Genomic DNA, 22,282 nt, shown 5'->3' with positions numbered 1-22,282 from the left:
TTTGGAGCGTGCTTGCTAAAAATGCTGCTGTCTTATTGGATCAAATGCATTTTCACAAAGACAGCAGATAGATCCCTGAACTGTGCAATGAAAGTACAGGAGGCTATGAATTTATCTCAGTGGGTTAAGGATGTTATAATATTTCATCAGTATACCATATTTCACACCATGATGGACAAAATAGATATTGATAACTGATGATAACTTAGTTTTTTGCTTAAAAATATACATAAGCCAGCGTTGAGAACAGGTTCATTGTGTTGTATTTTTTTCCCATTGAAAAAATAGAAACCCTTGATGCATGGTCACCGATTTGTCTTTGTCATAACTGCCCCATCAACAACCCTTACATGTCAGCTTGAAATATGAATTCTCCTCCCCGTCCCTGAATGCTGTGTATACTATATCGACATTTGTGGAGGTTGTGGCCGTCTGGCTGCAGGCATTTGATGTAGATTTTCTCAAAGACTTCTTTGGGGATTGTTCAAATGGTCTTGGGACAAAACTGAGAATTGAATGATGGATACTTCACCACCTCTCTTTGGCCTCATGTAACTTTACAGCCTCATTTTACCCCCTTGGTCTGTAAATTAAGTGTTATTAAAAAGAAGAAAAACAAAACATCACTACCAGGCCTCACTGCCACACTGATCAAGAAATTTGTCTGTGACGCTCAAGGCACTGGGGACCTTAGAGGTGCATCCGTGTCAATGCCTTGCGAATTACCAAGCTGCCAAAGGGGTATGGGTGAGGCTGGAGAGGGCTAGAGGTAAAGGGGCCAAATTGTAACAGATTGCCAACTCTAAACCCTAGCCCTTAAGCAAAAAATTGACTTTAGGGATGAGGGTGCCAGTCACAGCATAATTGATGCTGGGTTGGGTACAGGGTAAGTCCCATCTGCCACTGCCTGCTATTTGGGAGACAAAAAAAGCTTTCCCTTTTGTCCTGTCTCAACCAAGCCTTCAAACTGTGCTGGCAAAATCCTCTCTTCTGTCCCCCTTGTCCTCATTATAAGCACAAAGCTGTAAGTCCAAGCCTGGTTTACCCTCAGAGAGCGGCAGCCTGGGGAAAGCCATATACAGCCATGACATATCGTATTTCCTATCATATGGGAACAGAGCAACAGAAAAAAAAGCACAATTGCGCCTAAGCTCCCAAATCATTCCCTTTAGATTGTGAGAGATTTTTTGTGTAAATTTCCTCCTATTTTTCAATGACAGCTATATGAACCTGTGAGCAATTTTTTGCGGGTGCCTCTGAATAGCGCTGTATATTAGTTATATGTGGGTGGTGCATATCTGTCAGAAGTAGACCACAATATTATGGCCACTTGAGAGTGGGCCACTTGCTAGACAGCTGCTATTGCTCAGCAATGCGTCAACGAAACCATATGTTTCCACAGACAAGAACGCTCAACCGCATTTCTCACTCTCTTAAACACACAGACGGAACCAGCCACACAGACATGTAGTATATGTGCTCGCTGCATTTTCAACATCGGTATGATTAATGGGCTTCGGAACTGGGGACCTTGTTCAATGTGACACAAGCTTTTGTCTCTGTGTTTCATCCCCTTCCTCTTCCTGACAGCCACCGGAGTCTCCCTCTCTTTGCAACCAGCTACCGTTGGCTGGTTGGCTGGGGCGGCAGGATGCGATATGAGCTGACAGCACAGTAATAACCCATGCAAATTAACAGGGTGGGGTGTAGTGCAAATGCTAAAAGCACAATAAAAAAGTGATTAAAAAGCATTTCAGTGTCTTTTATCTCATGGTGCTGCTCATGCTGGGGAATAAAGGCTTTCAAAAGGAGCAGACTTAGGTACTGGGGACTCGTGCCAGCGCTCATTTCAACATGTCTTTTTTTCCCTCTTGAGAGGACTTAACTTTGATTGTTTTTCAGGCTGCCTTCTATCTCCCCCACTGCCACAATCATGGCCCATCCAACTGTGTGACTTTTCAAAATAAGGGATATAATTGGCAGTGTTTTATGTTTCACTCAGCTTAGTCTGGAGTGCATGTAGGTTTCCCCCCTTCTCAAGAAACATGCATGTGTATGTGTCTTTACACAAATGTCAATGTACATATATCTCTCTATTAGGAACAGTCTTAGCTTTGGAGAAATAGAGCAGCAGTGGGGTCAGTGTTGAGTGCATTGCCAAGAGTTGGCAGTGGAAAATGTGTTTAGATTTTTTGGATGCCAGAATCATATCCTCAAGGCTACAAGTAAAGTTGAGATCATAGGACTGGCTCAGGAATAGACCAATTAACTTCCATTCCAGACTCCACTGGGATGGACATTAGGTGAAAGAGTCAATTAAATTGACATTTTGAATTTCCAGTTGCTTAATTTGCAGTAATGTGGCGTGGGCTGTTTCTGTTTCCACTCTTCATGTTTAACCTCTTACTCGTGCTTTTATGTTTAGGACCAATTACAAATCGCATTAACAGCAGCTGAGGTTCATGCAGCCTTTGCTCTGAAGGGTCTAATGTCCTTCTTAAGATAGTTTTGTTACACACAATGGAAGGACCCAAGTGCAGGACACCGACAGAGTTGTATTTGGGAAAGGTGAGGTTTTATTATTAAAGGGAATCTGGATGCAGAGCTGATGACAGGGGAATGAAATCCAAAGGCAACAGGGAAGAGTGAAGGTAATGTAGGATGAGGCTGGCGTGAGCGTGGCGTGAAGGGAAGCGTGGTAGATGAGGATAGCTGGGAGGCAGGGTGGTGGCAGGCAGGCAGGGAAACAACCCGGAAGACGGGCAGGCTGAAGATGATCCTGGACACAGAGAGACAGGTATTAGTAACAACTAGTACAGAGATACTGAATAGCTGCTAGTACGTCTGAGTCGGCCTTGAAAAGTAGCTACCACTAAGGTTACACAACAATCAGGCGATGAGTGGCTGAAGAACTGGGGTAGATATACTGCAGAGCTGATGAGCTGATGGATGGCAGATGTGATGGCTGGGAGAGGTGACGAGCTGATGGGAGCCAGGAGAGTGAGGAAGGGAGCCACACCACACACACACACACACACACACACACACACACACACACACACACACACACACACACACACACAACAGACAAACACTGGGCACAGGGAAGGGAAAAAAAACACAAAGGATTGCTGGGAATGGCCGCGGCCGTAACAAGTTTATTCGTAATTTATTCTTAATTGAACAGTACACTACCACTGTCCTGGTGGCATTGGTGGAGGAGAGTGACCCTGAGAGGTCAACATATGAAAAGAGACAAAACACTGTTGCCTGTTATGAATGTAGGAGTGACTAAGTGCACTTAAATAGTGTTTCCTACAGTGTGCAAAGTTTCCTGCATAAACCCACAGGTGAATTTCCATCCTCTCCGATATGTTGCACGCATGAGAGTATAGACAGTTATCCTGTGATGCATTATGAGTTGAAGAGGAGACAATAAAGGCATTTGATTTGACATGCTCAGGCCATACAGTGGCATCTTGTGGCCACGGCTGTCAAAGCAGCTTCATTCGTAATTTAATATCTGTAAGATAATTACTGCACGACTTGGTGAAGGAGGCCGTCTGTCAACACAGGTGGTAGGATAGGAAAGTTAATATCTGTCATGGACATCAAATCTCCTCAGAAATCATTAAAGTGACTTTTTCGCTCTGCAAGATCGCGCGAGGTGCGTGCTGCAGTCACTTTCAGCGCACAGGCAGAGTAGAACAGTAGCAGAAGTCAGAAATCCACAACATAAGCATGAATGCATGATACACGGGCCCGACTTCAATAACTTCATGAGTCACAAACCGTGGCAACAAGCGTGTTCAAGCTGTGTTCAATGTCCTCTGGAAACACTTCTGTTGTCGTTTTCTGTATTTGCAGTGTGTTTTCTCTTAATGCTGCGCTTACGTTATGATGAAGATGTGTTTCTTTTTTACTTGCATTTACAGTGTTGCAGTGCATTGAGTTCTCAGGGCCACCATAGCGGAGAGCTATATAGACAACTGAATGAGTTGTACAGTGTATGAAAACACAAAAGGAAAAGGACAACAGGACGTTACATGTTAGTGCCACACACACAGGATGAAACTTAGCTGGAGTAAACAGGTTCATTCACCTGTGTCAGCTAGCATGAGCATCTGCTCCGCACAAGTGTCTCTGAGCAAGTAATTGTATCTTTGGCGGCTCTGGAGATGCTGCTTTGTAGCTGGCCCCGACTTCTGACCCCTCTGTGGAGGGGAATTCAAAAGTATCTCTAAAGGGTTAATGAAAATAACCTGCTACTAGTGGCCACAGACAGAATCTTGCAGAATGCACTACATCACCTTAACATGGGGTGTTTGCCAGCCTCTCCTCTCCCTCCATCTGTATTCTCACTCTGGCTTTTGTTACAGATCTGCGTATCAGACACATTGTGGTGTTGTCACTAAGAGGAAATATTTCTTAGATGTTCTTTAGGGTCCACTTGAGTCTCTTTCTGTCTGCGCTATTATTTCCAATTTCAACTCTAAAGAACCTCTCCAAATTCAGACTTGAAATTATTTTGCATATTGATGACACTGTGTCATCTCAAGGCCCTCTTTCAACACAGTCTGAAGTACGAGCGTGTATCCAGAATACATGGGTATACATACATGGCAGGGGATGGCTCTCGCTGTATTTGCTGTACCTGCTTCAGAGAAGTCAAATCCACTGTAATTTCCCAATCTCTTTAATTGGGAAAATAAATACAAATAAATTACGATCCTTACAAATGCTGATGGAAATTAGTGTTTGAAAGCTTTATTAAAAGCACATTTCTGCAGCATTTAGAACCAATGTCCTTTTGTGGCTAAATGGCATGCATCCACATACGATGGTTGGTGACTCGTGCACAAGTCGTGCATAAAAGCTAATAGGCAGTAAAAAAAAAAAGGCAGCAATAACAGGCAGCTGTCTGAAATTGAAAACCTTTGCTAAATGATTGCATTAATGTTCCTTTTGTGGTTGCTATTTAAATTGACTTGTAGTTTAATTTTGGGAAAAGATTAGCTGCTGCTTAGGTATGTCAGCTTTCTCCTGTTGGCAACATGACATTTGAAACTAAACCTACAATGTCATTTATAAGACTTCTGCTTTATCTTGAAACTATATTTTGCTCTGTACTCACGTATCCTGTTTAGGTACACAGGAAACTGGAGCCTATCCCCGCATGCATTTGTCAGAGGCAGAGTAGGTCACCAGCCCATCAGAGGACTTACACAGGGACAAACACATGCATACCTACGGGCAATTTAGTGTTTCCAAATAATACATGTCGGAACAAAGTGGAAAATGTCATAAGTTCAGTTCTTGTCATGAACAGGATTCTTTAGCTGTCGGATAAACTATTTGTCAAGAAAGTAATCCTCCAGTGATTTTGATAAGATTACGCTGAGAAGTGAAATGACTTGCACTCATCATTTAGCCTGGTGAAACCATTCAAAATTCATACTGATTACTTTGGGACCTTTGGGCTCACAATAAAAAAGTACAGCTTCATCAAATACTTATCACTGAATTACTGTCAGTGAAAATAAGCCAAGGATGACCTTGGTGCCTTTTCTTTGCCATCCTCCCCACACACACACCACCTTCCTCCACTATAAATAAACCCCCCGAGATGTGGACTCGAGGCCAGGGTGCTTAGTACAAGGGGATGTTGGGAGTGTTTCTTGTGAGTCCAGCTGTCTCCAGAGCTCTAAATCCCTTAATTATGAGGCCAGGGAAAGCAGTCTCTTGGGAGCATTAAACATGCTCCTGTTCTGCACATTCACCAATCCCATTTGCAGGTTGTTTTTTTTTCCGTCTTTTTTTTTTTTCGTCTTTTTTTGAAAGATAGCGGGGTAATGGTGCTTGAGGATATAGAACAAAAAGGAGGTGGTAAATGGGAGATAGAGGGAGAGATCATTATTGATGTAACTGGCACAGCAGTACTACCAGGGACAAAAGGAAGTAAATGCTGCTTTTAATGCAGCGGCGTGAAAGTTATCTCTGAACAGTGGGAAAAGAAGGAATGACTCATGGGACCACGCGCCTCACATTTTTACACATTTGCAGTGTCCTGCTTTTCAGTTTCAGGATCTGCATTCATATGATAGGATGGAATGTAGCCAGCAGTATGTACAGTATGTTTGGCAGAGCTATGCAAACACATTTCAGGTTTTCCTCTTTTAGACCAGATTGTTTTATTTTTAGATTCAATGGCAAAGTTTTCGGACGTTTAAGTTTGATCAAGCTTTATTACAAAAACTTTTTCACTCCATGAGCCCATAAGGTTGTCAAAATGACTCAACCTAAAGAGGAAGACTTCATCCATAAAGTAAAGTGAAAACAATAAATTGGACATACTGGGGTAAGTGATATAAAAGCTGTTTCCCCTCTCTCAAGACCCAAACCAAAAATACACATTGGCCAAAGATTTCAATCAATTCTGAGGAAAAAAGAAGAACTTGTGTGGCAATCAGAATGCCAGGCACACAGAGCAGTAATACTTTTCTGTACACTGTGTAGCTGTGCAGTTTTCATTATGTAAAAGAACGGCAGAGATGGTGCAGAGAGGATTTGGAATTTTTTTTATCTGTACTTGAATCTTTTGAGTCTTTAAAGAAACCTCCAGAAGAATGTCAAAGATATTGACATTTTTTATTTTTTCTAAAAGTTTCTTTGCTTTCAATATTTTTTTTCCCCCAAGACTTCTACATATTGTTTAGAAAACTTGTGGCTTCTTTTGCATGTGGATTCCTTCCCTGTTTTGTATGAGCACTATATCAGCATCAACGTACTTGACAGTAACCTTGTCAAGAGAGAAATGTAATTATTGATCTATTGTTTTTAAATGATTGGTTTGCAGGCCTCAGTAAGTGTTTGCACTGAGAGGCAGACGCCCCCATTTAACACCCCCAACAGACAGCTTAAAACAAAGAACTGCAGCACAAAAAAAAACAAGAGAAAAAATTTGCTCAACCTTTAACAAGTGGGCGAAGAAAGAGATGCAATTAAATGAGGTATGAAAGGCTTAGACTCCATCATCACAGATAGCCATCTTGATCCTATACAGGGTTGTTGTGTTTGCAAATAATGTGCTGTGCACACTAGTTCTTGGTTTTAATCATGTGAAATATTTCACCAAGGCTTATTGCTGCCTTTGGCTTTGACTCCCGATAGGTGGATCCCCACCCATAGGGCAGAAAACAATAGAGCATCATGATCAATGTGCATCTCCCCTGAACTAACTCGAAGGTTGTGTTAGTGATTCTATTCTAACTAAACAAAACACATCCTTACTACTGCTTTGGAGAAACACTTGTCAGGGGATTATCAATACTTATCAGCCAAGTGGAAACTAGCAATTTGACAGTAATTATTTTTAATCTAATACAATTGAATTTCATGAGATTAGCTTTGTCTAAATTAAATGTGTGTGGTTTGGTGTGTTAAAACTCCCTGTAGATTGCCGCAAAACCATCTTGATCTCTTTGTATTTACAGCTGCTAACATTGTGAAAATGAATCATAATTTTTAACTGCATAATATAGCAGCATGAAGCACTTTGCAAACAAAAAATTGACGATGGCGTTAGGAATATATTTACTGGACTCCAGCTCCAGCAAGCTTTTACAAAGTAGAGTATAATGCTGTTTTATGGAATAGAGCGATCAATATTATAAATCTATAAAGTTGGATTGGTTTTTTTTATTGTCTGGTTATATGCTCTGCATATTGGAGCAACTTCACTGTAGTAGAGGCCCTTCACCACTTGACACTGCTTCTGTGTCAAGTATTTGAGAATGATTGGTCAGGAACAGACACCTCTGACAGCTTATCATATGCCAGGTTGAGACAAGCTTGTCAGTAGGCTAATGGATTGTTCTAAGGTTAATTTACTACCATATGAATCCCATCAATAAGCAATTAAGAGGTGTGGAAACACAGAGGCACCCAGGCCAGCAGCTGAATCCCCACCAACCCCCGCCTTCAATCAGTTCATTTCTGTGGCATATCTGTTTAAAACCGCTTGACATGTTGACACATAAAAGTCACACGTGAAAAAGGCACTGTTCCCTGCATGACCTTTCTTGCTGCCTTATCTGCCTTAAAGAAAATGTAACTTCTGAAACGATTCCTCTCTCACCTCACACAGGAGCTTGGGCCAGTTGAAGGACTCTTAAAACATTCCACTGCTGAATCTGGAGAGGAAGATTGCTTCTATTCAATGCCTGTGCAAATATGGTGCAAGAAAAGCTGCAAAAATAGACGAAATGTAGATGTACAGAATACATGAAATACTCTGCATCTTAAGCCACAAAATGTTGTAAAAAAGCGCCTTAGCTACTCAGCAGTCCTCATCTAAATTCAAGTGGTCCTTGTAGAGCTGGCCATTGTCTGCTGCAGTGCCGTCAGTTGAAACTTGCTTGTTGGTACTTCCCTGAATCAGCCCTCAATACAGGGACTACTGTATTGCATGTTGAATAGCTGATTTTCAGGGGGGGTGTGGGAGATTTCCATTCATTACCTCCTTCCCCTCCCAGTGCTCCTCTATAATGCTGTGAAGTCTTGCTCACATGTTTTCCCTTTACACTGCCATGACATACTTGCTATAATCCCTAGAGAGATTCAGATGGAGGGTTGGTGATATGATATGTATGAGATTTTCTACCTTATCAGCCTCATCCGACTCACATGAGCCCTGGGGAGGTTTGAACATATTGTCCCAACTATTCAGTTACCATTTTATGTGGAGATTCTCTCAGCAGGTTCTTTTGCTTTCTTTTGAAAATGGTAGATACAGTAGATAGGTAAAGCAGGCCTGCAGATTTGTTTTAGTCCGTTTATTTTAAACATCTGTGCACAACAGCATTGCTCTTTCTCTGCTCTCACTTTCTTGCTCTTATTCTGCAGTCAGTGTTGCCAGCCTGTCTCCACCTACACGCATAACCCTAAGCAGTCCCCTGACAGGGACATTCACTGAGCACATGAACGCTGATGTTTTCTAACAGTTTAAGAATATCTGCGGTTGCATTTTGTGTTTATCAAATGTTTTGCGTTATTGTTTCACAAAGCTTTCCCCCTGTCCTCCACAGCGCCTCCAAACAATATATCAGTGGTGGCAGAGAACACTCCAGCCCCATTCAGTCGATACCAAGCCCAGAATTTCACTCTCGTCTGCACTGCTAAAGGAGGGAAACCAGCCCCATCGGTGAGTTGTTGTTGAAGATACACCCTGCTGCTCGTCCACTAGGGACCTTCCTTTTCAGCACACAGATCCCTGTTGTTTACAGAGGAAAAGAAACTGTGTTGCATGTTGCTGACAGGTTTTGTTTTTGTTGTTGTCGTTGTTGTTGTTTTTATTTTTTTAAGATATCAGCAAACAGACCACTAGGAGTTAGAAATGGTTTTTAAACAGGATTTCAAAAGTTGCATGACAACAGTACAATCCTTGATCTCAGTGCTTCCCACAGACATCAAGCATTATCTACTAGAAAATGCTGGAGGATACAAGCTCCACAGATACTGTAAATATACAGATAGTGTATACCTGCAGTCATTTGAAAGTAGCTGTCAGCAGTACCTCTGTTACACTCATTACAGATTGACCTGTGATTGATTACCAGCACTAATTTAGTCATGCAATGTAGTCATTAAAAAAGGTAGATCAGATTTAGGAAACAGACACATTAGTGTTATTGATGGTCACACTCAGGGCAATTAATCTAATCGCAGTGACATGATAGTAATGATTGCACACAGAATTATCACCGTACACACTCATACATGCACATGCGGAAACACACCAATGTGCACACGCATGCACAAAGCACATACAAGCGCACATGTACTGCGAAGTCACACCTACACACGACTTTTTGAAGAGCAAGGCAAGGTCTTTCAAATTTCTGAAGCATATGCTCCTGTGTGGTGGCATATGAGCTTACGGACGCTGTTTGAGAGGGGTCGCTCGCTGTTTGTTCCCACCAGGTCATTAATCATTGTCCATGGGTGTATGGTAATGGACTACAGACGCTGAGCACACCTATCTCCTGTAATTATGAGCCCAGTGAGAGGTGAATACAAGGTGAATATGATTTCCGTCTCTCAGGTACTTCCTGGTTGATGGTGTGATGAGTGAGGTTCTCCCCTGTTGTGATTTCACAGGGAGCCTTAAGCCATTAAAGCTCAGCACAGCTGGATCCTTTTTCCAACACTTAATAGAGGAAAAGAGATCTGAAAGGTTTCAGCTGGACAGTGAGACCGGACTGTCTCTGTGTCAGTGGCCAAGTCACACTGATGATAATTAGCTTTGTCAGTAACTCAGCGAGCACAAGATCACTGGGTTGTGATGAAAACAAAACATTGTTTGCTCCAGTCACCATTGTATTGTATTGTACAGATAAATTGAAAGGTTTTGATGTGCCAACACATTTTACTGTACTGTACAGTTAGTTTCTGTCCTTTCACAGAAACATTTTCAGAAGTGTTCAATAGAAACCTCTAATATTCTTATTCTCTTTTAAAGAAATCCAAGAAAATGCATGAAGAATTGGTTTATCAAGTGTCATAAAAGGCACATTATTTGCAGGTGGAAGCATAGCAAAGTAAGGCAGATTTAATGGTGTGTAGGAAATGGTGCAATGAGGAAACAGCAAGCTGATATATTTTTGTAATGGTACAGGATGTGGAATATTCAGTGAAAGAGGCATTGCAAGTGTTACAGATTTAGTGCATAAGCTTGTCAGTATAACAAAGGTGATATGTTGCATCTTATGATAAAGCAATACAACCACAAATATAAAAAAAAGAAAGCTGAGTTGTCAACCGCTTGTTCGAGGCTGTTAAGCGTCGATGATTGTTGACACACAGCTGCAGAATCAGTAAAAGTGTCAGTAATGGACAAGAAGCATGGAATTCATTAAAAATAATGAGCTATGTAGAGTTGTCCATGTATCAGACATACGAGAGACTGATATTGTGAAACCTCTATCACAGTCATTTTTTCAGTTCACTACTGAGATATAGCAGCCTCCAGACAAAAGCATTTTAGAACAAAATACATTTGCTGGAGCTCCTGGACAGTAATTTTAGGGGAAACACTGAATCCAACATCATCCTAAAAATAACAAGACATATCTCCTCCATCTTCAGATTGGATCATTTTGTTTCCGTAGTGCCTTTTTCAACCAATTCCATTTCACAAACGGAAACAGATACAACACTAGTAGACTTTAAAAGTCCTGCACACCCACAGAGGTGTTCTCAGTTATTCTGTTTGAACTTGGGTGGAGCTAAAGTATGCTGACAGTTTGCTAAAGTCACCAAACTTCATATGTTTTTAAAAAAAGATAATGATGGTTGCTCCAACCTGGCAGATGAAACAAAACTAACAGGAGAGTCAGATGTTAGTCAAGCACTGTTTGTACACACCCACACAGTCCTGAGAAGAGGTTTAATCAGCCAATATAAGTGAAAACACCTGTGTGTGAGCACCATGAGTATGAAGGGCCTTAAATGTTCCTAGTGCTCTCATAGAAATTACTTGCTAAAATTATATTTGTGAGTCATTGTGTGAGCCAGAAAACTATTTTACCTACTTCTACATCTTGCACCTTGTGCGTGAATGGAAACTAATTTCAATGCAGCTTATTAGCCTTATACTGTATCCTATAGGCTAACAGACACAGTGTTTACACTGGAATGATGCAAGATATGTAGTCAAGTCTACATGATCCAAGAAAGTTGAGAAAGAAAACACTTTCGACTTGAAAAGTTACATTGCATCTGTGCGGAGTTGATCATGACCTGTCAAAGTTGCCTTGTACTGCTGGACTAAATCAAAACCCAGTAAACAAACTCTGGCAGGTTTTATGGATAGATTTTTAGAAGTACACTCCCACTGGGCTCCCCAGTCCTGCAAACTACTCTTTAATCTCCATCGAGATCTCGTACTCTGGTCCTTAGTCAGAACAAGGAAATATTCATTTGTAAATGACATGGGAAAAGCTTTAGTCCTTTGAGAAGTAGAGCTTGCTTTCATATTTGTTTTTGGTGTATTCTGCATGCTTTGTCCTCTAAATTGTTACTGTTATATCGAAGCAGGTTAGCTCTGTAGCAAACTGTAGTAGTTAAATGTTGCCAAATCATTCATCAAATCTTGGCATACCAAATAGTAGTTATTATAAAAGAATCAAAGCTGAACTTATAGCTACTGTCAAAGTTAATAAAAGGTTGTTAAAAGGACAATTACAAGATAAAAATAACACACTGTTGTGGTGTTATTCTTAATTATCATATTGTCTACAGTTGACTTGATCCCCATTCATTTGTAAGAATGAGAACAAATATCACATTTAAACTGTGACCATTTATTCTATTTATGTTGTTGTCCACAGTCATGCTGCATAACAAAACCTCATTATTAGGTTTGTAAGTATTTGCTTGAATGTTGCTGCTTTGGCCCAGTTATGTGACTGCAACTTCAAACGGCTCCTTTGCTTTTTGATGAAACTCATTTAGTCTTTGTCGGTGCTGCTGCCCCAGGGCTTGTTGCAAAATGAGCTGTTGTCAGCTCTATTTTCAATGTTATATCAATGCAAGCCTGGTCTCAATAGTGGCTCACAACTGACAAAGAAATTGGACCGATTTACTGAGCCAGTATTTAACAGCTGCTAAATATGACCATTCTGTCATATTTCAAATTATCTTTATTTCTAGCTAGATGTGTACATGGATTTAGGATAGAACAAATTCTATATCTACATATATTCAGCCATTCTCAATCAAAATGTGGTTTGCAAGGTGTACTGAGTGAACATTGAAACTAACATTGATTTACAGAAAGTTATACATAATTTTTAAACCTGCAATCATTTGTTGGCAGCAAAAACAAGCTGTGGGTTTTCAGAGCTGAACAGCTGCCTGCTGCGGCCGAAAACGATGCTATGAAAGATAAGAAAAATATTATTAATATTGTAAAAAAAAAAATAGATTATACCTGCTTTAAGGATTAGGTCATTTTAATATGAGTTCACCCACAATTTATGTCCCCAGAAATCAAAAAGTTGTTTTATTTCCTGCTGCAAGAAAACACAGCCAAACAGGGTCCTCTCGCAGCAAGCACAGCTTAGAATATGGCTGCTGTTAATAGAGAGTGAAGAGAAAAATGAGTAGGAAGGACAAGAGCTGCTGATTATGCTCAGCCAGAATCCCTTCAAGTAATTAAAACAAAACAACCAGTGAAGCTACCCAGTGTTTGTGCTGCAAATATTATTTTTATCATTAGATTTTCATATAATTGATGTTTTTTTTATTTTTACATTTTGTATTTTAATATTTAAAAACAAGCACTGATAAATTAACAGATACAAATGAAAAAATCTAAAGGAGCAACATCAAAGTTGTGTGTGACCTCACACCTGCATTACACTCACTTACCCTTCTCTACCTTCATGGACTACTGAACAACCAAACATCCTGCTGTGATAAAAACCATAGGCACAAGGTCACCACAGCCGGATCTCATTGTATAGAAGAGTGCTTTAGACATCACTTGATGAAAAATGTTCTCTTAAACAAGCAATGAGGTTTGTACTTGTTTTGATACCTGTTGCTATGCAACATCCTTTTGCATCTTTCCAGCATCCAGTGTAACATCTGACACTTCTGGCTCAGTGTAGACATTTGAAAGTGTTGAAGTTCATCCAACGCTGCTACTGTTTCATGTGTAGTTAAACTAATATTAAAGGCAGTTTTAGAGTCTCATCCGTCTTCTGCCTCATTATGTTCTTTTTATTGGTTCTTCAAATGTCACATTAGGATTTAATAAAAAAATTACATGCAAATGTGCACAGCCAATAATGTGAAATTGTTAGGATTTTTTCTTTTTTCTTTCTTAATAAAGGAAGATGTGTAACAGGTGAAAGTATTTGAAATGTGTTTGGTATTTAATTAAAGCATTAGCCCGGTTCCAGACCTCTGAATCACATAAGCATGGCTTCGCCATCGTCCTACTTAGCTATCTATCTTCCCAGCTTAAATCGTATTTATTCGATTGACGTGAAAAACTGCGTCTATGGCAACCGCTACCACAGCTTCCATATGCTTACTTTCTGTCTAGGCATTGATTTGACCTGTTGTGATGCATGATTTTGAGAAGCATGGATTGCCCGGGCATGAATGCAATCATATTGAAAGCTGTGGTGTGATGGACTGCAATCTTTAAAGCCTCATGTTATCCATCCCTGAAATAATAAGGTGTCTCATGTTTTATCCTGGCATCATAAAACATAATGCTACTTTGGTCACATAGGGGTCCAGCAGACCAGTATGTCAGTTGATTTGTATCCTATCCTATAGTTTACTATAATATACAGTAGATTCCCCATATTTACACATGATCATGCTGTGTGCAGTTCACACGTATTACATCATAACACAAATTCTGGGTCTTGAAGTTCATATTTTGTCAAAAGCTGTTACTTCCCACCAGTTTTTAGAGACACCCAACATGCCAAATTCCCCTAGTGCAGCTTAGAGAGAGCTGAATATAATGAACTGCATGTGTTAAAATTGTCTGGTATTATGTTTCAAGATCTGTCGGCATCTGATGTCACTGAAGCAAGCTGGTGACATATCAATAATAGCTTCCCAGTGCCACTCATTAGAGCATCCTCAGAGCACAAGCAAGCACTGATTGAAAAGAAGAAAGATAATGACAGTTAATAATAAGAAGGAAAGCTGATTAAGTCATGGCCAGGATCCTTCTCACTGCCTCTCTCCTCTTTCTCTCCCCTTTTCTCTTGCTTCTGCTCTCACATTGAATCATTCTGTCACCATGAAAATTACCGCCTTGTCCTTTTGACACCGCCATGATTAATTGCCGCAACATAAAGGTGTATATGGACCAATGCATGATTGTTACATTTTCAAAAAGGTGATTTGAGATGTTGATGAGGTGGGGGCAGTTTGGCAGCGTGCAGGTGCTTTCAACCCCGTCTATTCACAGAAAAAATGCAAAACCCGTCTCATGCCATCCCAGCTTAATTGTACCACTGCCATGCTATTGTGTAAGGGCTACTGCTTAGAATTACTTCTATCTATTTTTCTGTGCTAATTCATTTCAGAATGAAGTAAGTGGTTTGTGTCTGGCTTCATTGTCTGCCCATATTGGACTATGAAGTATTTGGGGATTTATAACAGAGGCGTGATTGATAATCACTTTATTCTGTGCAGTAGGCCTAACTGTGTGCAAGAGAACAATATAACAACAATGCCAAAAACACTCAAAAATCCCCTTTTACATGAGAGCAAGCACCACTTTCCAAGTCCTAAAGCAGGAAATTGTATTACCTAACAAGCGAATGCATCGATTAAAGACAATATAGCTGTTTTGCACTTATTGCGTGCTTTCCAAAATAGAGATTTTCATAAAAAAAGAGGACATGTATCTCAAGCCATCTTAAAGGAATGGTCAGTTGTGTTACAATGTCAAAAAGCCATTTTGTTGTATGACATAAAAAATAACTTTCTTTTTATTGATACACAATGAATACAAGATAATCGCTAGAAAGTCATTCTTCAAAAGCAGTACCCAACAAAAGGGCCCATGTCACTTGTGAAATGTAACCATTTATTGGAGATTATGTGTCACAGTGGGAGACATCCTCAGTGTTATTTTGGCAGCTTTGTAATCACTTGTGGAAAATTAATCAGTGTTTGCTCTCCTATTTGAACGGACTGAAAGAAGTGATGCGTTTTCTGTTATCTCTGCCTGTCAGGCAAGGAAATGTGGGAAATGAGATTTTAACAAATTAGTAGGTAGCTGAAAGTTTACAGTGGTGACAGGTGTCTCCTTAATTGTCCTTAGATTTTAAGATGAATTGTGGATTGATTCATATTAATATTTACATTCCATCAAAATCATTTCAAAATCATTCAAAACATTTTGACACTTTTGCAAGATCTGCAAGTCAAATGTTGACCTTGCAGACCTGCATTCCAGACAGAATAGATAATAAAGTGTTTTTCAAATTAAACTCATTTTCAGGGCTCGACTAAAGCCAACATATTCTGCTGATTGGCAGTCCGTTTAACATTGTTCACTTGTATCTTACAGTAGTTGCTGCAAACACATTCTGACAAACATGTTTCAAGGAAAAAAGTCTCAAAAATGATGATTACAAAACGTACATTGACAAACAGGAGTGGCCACACATAACCAATGCTGACTGGATACTCACTAAACATTACAAACTGCAATCTAAAATGACTGAGTTCACTCAACTCTAATTCTACTAATTTCTACATATGTCTATTTGTGTCTGTGTCTGTCGTATTTCCATATCCATAAATGAAAAAGGAGCAGAACTGCAGGATAATGACACAGAAATAACACTTCACTCTCTCCCCGCAGCTACAGCTATTCCATTCATTCCATTCATTCATGTTTTTGATGAAACCTTAATTAATTCCCTTTCTTATACCTCAAGCAGACAGGTGGCAAAGAAAGACATTTAGCCTTGTGAGATCACTATGAATAGGTAAACTGATGCTTGATATTTTGCTGGAGGTAGCACCTTAATAAAGGTATTATTTCTGAGACATTCAGAGCACACACCACACGGCTCCATGCACTATGTTAAGTCATGTAGATGTTTAATCAATATTTCCTTTATGCCGATAAATTAACTTGCCTGTTAATGTTTACAGAAACAAATCAGTTATCTAGGCTTACAGAATTAATTCTCTATTATACCAATCCATAGCCAACACAGGTGTTATTGTGTACCCACATCATTTTGTCCAACAAAAGCTACAGAACAGGTGCATGGATCGTTCTAATCCACGCTGCTCTCCCTCCACCTGCTGTGATAATTAATGAGGTGTTTTAATACACAGTGAAAAACCATCTTCTCTTTGCAAGTTGTGGAGTAGCTGTAGGAGTTAGCAGCAGATGCACTGGGGTCATTGTGGATCTGAGGTAGATGTTTCTACTTCCCATTGCACTATTGGATTTTAAGCTCTGGTTCTACAGATCACATTCGGTAAACGCACATAAAGGGTGATGGGTATCGAATGGTCCCTCATGGTAAAATTGAACATGTGTTAATTTGTGGAACTTAATTTGTAAATTAACCTTATATGCTATGCTGGGCCATAATCAATACACTTGATTCATACGTTTAGAGGACTGTTTACTACCAAAGGTTCACAAGTAGATGACGTAGATGTAAAAATGAATGCCATATATGAAGAACTGTTGTTTGCTTTTATGGACAGGACATGATGTGCAAGCTCCAGAGTATTCTTACTAATGGGCAGAAAAGTGGAAGCGCATAAGAATACCTGACACAACCTGCCCCGTTCCTGCCCTTAGCTAATTTGAAAAGAACACATAGGTGGAGTGTAATAACTTATCTTTGCACCTCACCCTTTGGAGGAGCGTTATTATTATTATTATTATTTATTTATTTTTACAATATCTTGCATATGTGTGTGCACTAAACTGAGGTTGTGCTTGTAGGTGTAGTCATTAGTCATCTTTTAACTACTAATGTGTTTTTTTTCCAACAAAAGAACAAACAAAAAGAAAACATCCACCTCAAGTACTTAAATGTGGTTTTCCTTTAATCAGAATCAGAATCAGAAATACTTTATTGATCCCCGGGGGGAAATTACACAGTTACATGTGCTCCCATTCAAGGGTAGAAAAGTAGCGTAAATCTAGAAATGAGAAGTATATACAAATAATGATATAAAAATATATATACCCTCAGCCTGCTGCCCCAGCATGCAACAGCACAGAGGATAGCACTGGCCACCACAGACTCATAGAACATCCTCAGCATAGTCCAGCAGATGTTGAAAGACCTCAGCCGCCTCAGAAAATAGAGACGGCTCTGGCCTTTCTTGTAGAGGGCATTAGTGTTCTTTGCCCAGTCCAGCTTATTGTCAATGTGAACTCCCAGGTACTTGTAATCCTATAATGAAATATCTAATTCAATTTAATGCAAATATATGGAATAAATAAGGATTGCTGTGCATCAACCTCTACAGTTAAGTTAAAAGAAGAGCTGTTTTGAACCCTCCCTCTGTACTGAAAGTGTAGTGCAGGTAGATGGGGCAATAGAGTAAAGTGAGTCTTATAGGTAGGAGCAGCAGGTTGGTTAGGAGGACAAGAAGTTGACAAAAACATTTCTTTGTGGTACTGACAGCAACTATGAGCAAGGTCACCTAGCGCCGTGTGATGTGTTGCAGCCGGCTCCGATGGCAGGCATTAGAAAGTTTTTAGAGTTGGCTATAAATACTTTGATACAACCTCGCAGCACAACACAGCTTGTAATATAATGATGTTGCATCTGTCTTTGCAGAGACACACCCTCATCATACCTCAAGTGTTGAGGAAAAAAGATTGTCACTTTGAAGGTGAATCATTTTTCATAGAAAGAGCCATATATTGCACAGCTGTATTGTGGTCCAGGGATTATAGAATCTATCCCTTTTGTGAATGAGAAAATGTTATTTGGAGTTCGGCCTTATCCTTACTTGTTGACACTCATTATTGCTGTTTACCCACTTCAGGCGTCGGCCCTAGAGGTGGAACCATATCAAAGCGTGCTTCAACCATCTCCTCACAAAAACCTCAAACAATACAGTGAATTGTAATGTTTAAAATATTGACTCTTTGATCTTTGGCAAATTGAATTCAAATGACCAAAGGTCCCCAGAAGAGCTGCGGATTAAATTTCCTTTCAACGAAAAAAAGCAAATCTGTTTCCAAAACAGCAACACCACAGGCAGTGACTACACAACCTTATTTCAATGCTAATATCTGGATGTTATATGCTGAAATGGGAGCATAAATTGCCTGTCAGGAAATTGGGTACCCAGAGATGTTAATAGACTCATGAAATGCTGAGGAAAGTTCTGTAATATCGTGGGAAATCCCTCTTGGTAGTAGTGCATGCTACTACAGGACTGACACAGTCACAGCAAATTTTTAAAGCTGCACCTATCACCAAAAAAATGAATGCTAAAGTCTCTCTGTGTCTGCTGGATGTGTAAATAGGATAGGCCTTATCAAATGTATGATGTGTTATAATGACTATGTTGCGCATTGTTGGGTTTTTTTCAGCAAGAGTTCAGTAAAAAATAGTGTAGTAAAATGTCTTTCCATTTCTTGTTCCCTCTCTTTTCTCTCGTTCTCGCTCGCTCTATCTACTATTCATTCTATTTCAATACTCCTTATTCTGTCTAAGGTGTACTTCAAGCGTGATGGTGAGCTGATAGAAGTGATCTCCTACACTCAACCCTCCACCAGCGAGCAGGGAGGCGGCTCAGCGGGGGTGAGAGGAGCCAGGCCGCTCATCAGCAGGGACCTCGATGACACTAAACTGCAGCGCTCCCTCTCCCTTCTGGACCCCGAAGGGCGGTCGGCACGTCTGTACACAGAGACCCCCCAGCGTGTCCACACTCAGGGCCAGCAGGCCCACGAGCCCAGCCCTGCGACAGAGGTCATCCCAGAGACAGTGGTGAGCCGGGAATTCCCCCGATGGGTTCACAGCACGGACCCTCTCTATTACTTCAGCCACACTCACATTCCCCAGAGTGACGGCTCTGTGGTGGTGCAGGCCCGACTCACCTGGACCCTCAACCCTCAGCTGGATAATGATGCCCTGTTCAGCTGCGAAGTCAAGCACCCAGCACTGTCTATGCCCATGCAGACAGAGATAACTCTGGGTGAGTAGGATGCAGACTAACTCATTTGTTTTTGTATGCTATTCTCATTCCTCCACCACCTTTTTCTCTCCATCTCGTCCTCTATTCCTCCTCCCACTCCACCAAAAACACTCTACCTAGACACACACAGACCCTTTCCTCATTTCTGTTCCCTTTTAATCTCCTGCTGTCTCCTTGTATCCCCTTGCCACACTTGGAAACCGACTGGGCCCCCTTATGTCTCCTTTGCAAATGTACTCAGAACAACACTGATTTTCATTTGATGTCGCTTAATTGTGTTACAGCTGAGCAGATTGCGAGTTTAGCGCGCAAATGCAAAACTCCAAGTGACTGACAGGGCAATTCATCGAGCTGTCTGTTGCTAGATTGAGTTAACTCAGTACCGTTATTGAAAAAGTCAACCTGAATTAGAGAAGTCAAATGAGAATTTAGACACACTGACCAATGTTATATCACTGGAAAGACAATCTCAGAGATGCTGCCCTTCTTCAAACTTCAATGAGCACCTCCCTTGAGCTCTTCAGTCTCACTCTTTAAAGAGTTTCATGGCTTTATTTCATTGTGAGAAACACTGTGGCAATGAAATTATTTGTTTGTTCAACTGCAAACTATCAAAGCAGAAGACGTAGTGTTGCAGATACTTAATTCTGAAAACAGGAGTCATACTTTAAGAGAAAAGTTAGCATTACATTTCAATGGTGTGTGATCCAAGAGAGACACACACACTCTCTCATTTTTCTTTATCTAAAAAACAAAGATGGCTTCCCAGCTCATCCAATTAACACTTCAAAGACAATACGTTGGCATGGTCCTCCTGGAAACAAGCCACGCAATCCTGACATGATAAACAGAGACATCATCATCCATGATGCTTGCAACGGCTGAAGGCAGAAGGAGACTCTGGATGGCTAGTACATGTTTGCCTGCTGCGTTGTTTCTCTCTGTCAGTATTTTATCTCACATCACCACCTTTCATCTAATTAAAAGTGTCCCTCTTACTATGCTGGTGAGCAGTTGTGGTCACTCTGAGTTGATGTATAGAAACTGCCACTGTCATCTAAAAGTGGAAAGTCTTCAATGGGTTTAAGAAATGCCAAGTAGGGATTTAAAATCTCCCATAAATTGGGAACATCACAGCTTTTTCTTGCCTCAACTGTGTCCCATTGTTATAAAGGAAGATCTGTGAAGACTTGACATCCATAATCCAAAACACAATCCACACATAGTCACCTTGTTGGTCCCACGTAGCAGCGTGATGTTTTGGAAATTAACAACAGCACTGGACATCTTATGACACTGAGGACTCTTTAGATAATCTTGTTGCAGCAGGTTGAACTATCCATTAGTCCAGCTTTCAGTTGATGGTGCACTCACAGATTGTTGTTTGAGAAAAAAAAGTTTTTGGATTTTGGGTAAATTTCATTTGTTCGCTTTTTGTGTGCCAAGAAGATTTCCTGCCAGAATACATATACATATCTGGGTAAATAGGGTGAATCTACAGGGTCTCAATTAGCGAGGAAGGGACACTCCTTTCTGTTGTACCTTTTGAATCAATCAGTTTTCGGTTCAGACTGACAAGAAGAGTGTACATTTTAGATAAAGATCTTGTGCAGAACAGCTCAAAGGACAAGAACTTATTATTGTCAACAAATCCCATGAAATACCCCTTACCCTGTCTTTGACACTCAGCCCCAAGCTGAGGATGCAACACAACCCTTGCACTTTGCTACAACAAAATATGCAATATATGCAATCAATGTGACCGTAATACCTACCAACTAAAGCCTAACCTAGCCAAGCTAACGTTACCTAAAGCCTAGCCCCACAATGCTTACATTACCTAAAGTCAGTCTCACTTTGTTTTAGCCACCAGCCTACATACATATGATGTAAAACCACGTCTCGCCATATTACATACCTGTCTAAGAGGCCTTTCAAATCCTGCAATTCTCTCCATCTGTTGCATGACCGGCCGTGGTTGACTCGTGTTTTCACCCATGCTCTATCTCTGTCTCTTTTAGCTTTTTTTTGTTCTTCAATCATTTCTTTTCTTTTCTTTTCTTTTCTTCTAAAGAAAAATCTCCTCCTGCCTCCTTTTAACTGGTTAACGTACACTGCGAAACTTTGCCTGGGAAAATGTAAACATAGGCTCTTCCGGTCTACGTGCCATAAATCCTTTTGTCTAATTTCACAGGGGAATTGGACCCGATAACAGGCATTAAGAATTCATTAAGAATCGGTGATGGTCTCGTTTGCTTTTGTAGGTCATGTAGAGGCATCAGTATTAAATTGAGACAAGATAAATAGAGCATTCGTGGGGGACTATTTTCAGCTGTGTATTAATACACATTTGGTGCACTTGTGGGTATTTATGACAGCAGGACGGTGCATGTTGCATTGACTCAAAATAAGGACCATTTCACCCAGTGCAATGGTGTGGCTCGTGGCTCGTTGATGTGTTTTAATAGTTTTACACACTACTTGTTAGTAGGATGGTTTTGGTCTTTTTGTGGAATTTGTTGATATTAAGAAAAATATAGAATATATA

The 22,282-nt window shown here is 40.4% G+C and overlaps 1 protein-coding gene across 2 annotated transcripts in view; it reads left to right on the top strand.

Annotated features, from left to right (window-relative positions):
• igsf21a (immunoglobin superfamily, member 21a) overlaps positions 1 to 22,282 on the top strand; it is a 154,535-nt gene that overhangs the window by 117,712 nt on the left and 14,541 nt on the right. For both annotated transcript variants that reach the window (XM_070903230.1, XM_070903229.1), the window contains exons 5-6: positions 9,087 to 9,202; positions 19,254 to 19,734. In XM_070903230.1, the coding sequence (XP_070759331.1) occupies positions 9,087 to 9,202; positions 19,254 to 19,734 (597 nt within the window). The remainder of the gene's footprint in view (positions 1 to 9,086; positions 9,203 to 19,253; positions 19,735 to 22,282) is intronic.

The sequence above is a fragment of the Enoplosus armatus genome, chromosome 3 (assembly GCF_043641665.1).
Source record: "Enoplosus armatus isolate fEnoArm2 chromosome 3, fEnoArm2.hap1, whole genome shotgun sequence".
Lineage (NCBI taxonomy): Eukaryota > Metazoa > Chordata > Actinopteri > Centrarchiformes > Enoplosidae > Enoplosus > Enoplosus armatus.
The sequence above is the reverse complement of the archived record's forward strand: the minus strand, read 5'-3'. Positions and strand labels throughout refer to the sequence as shown.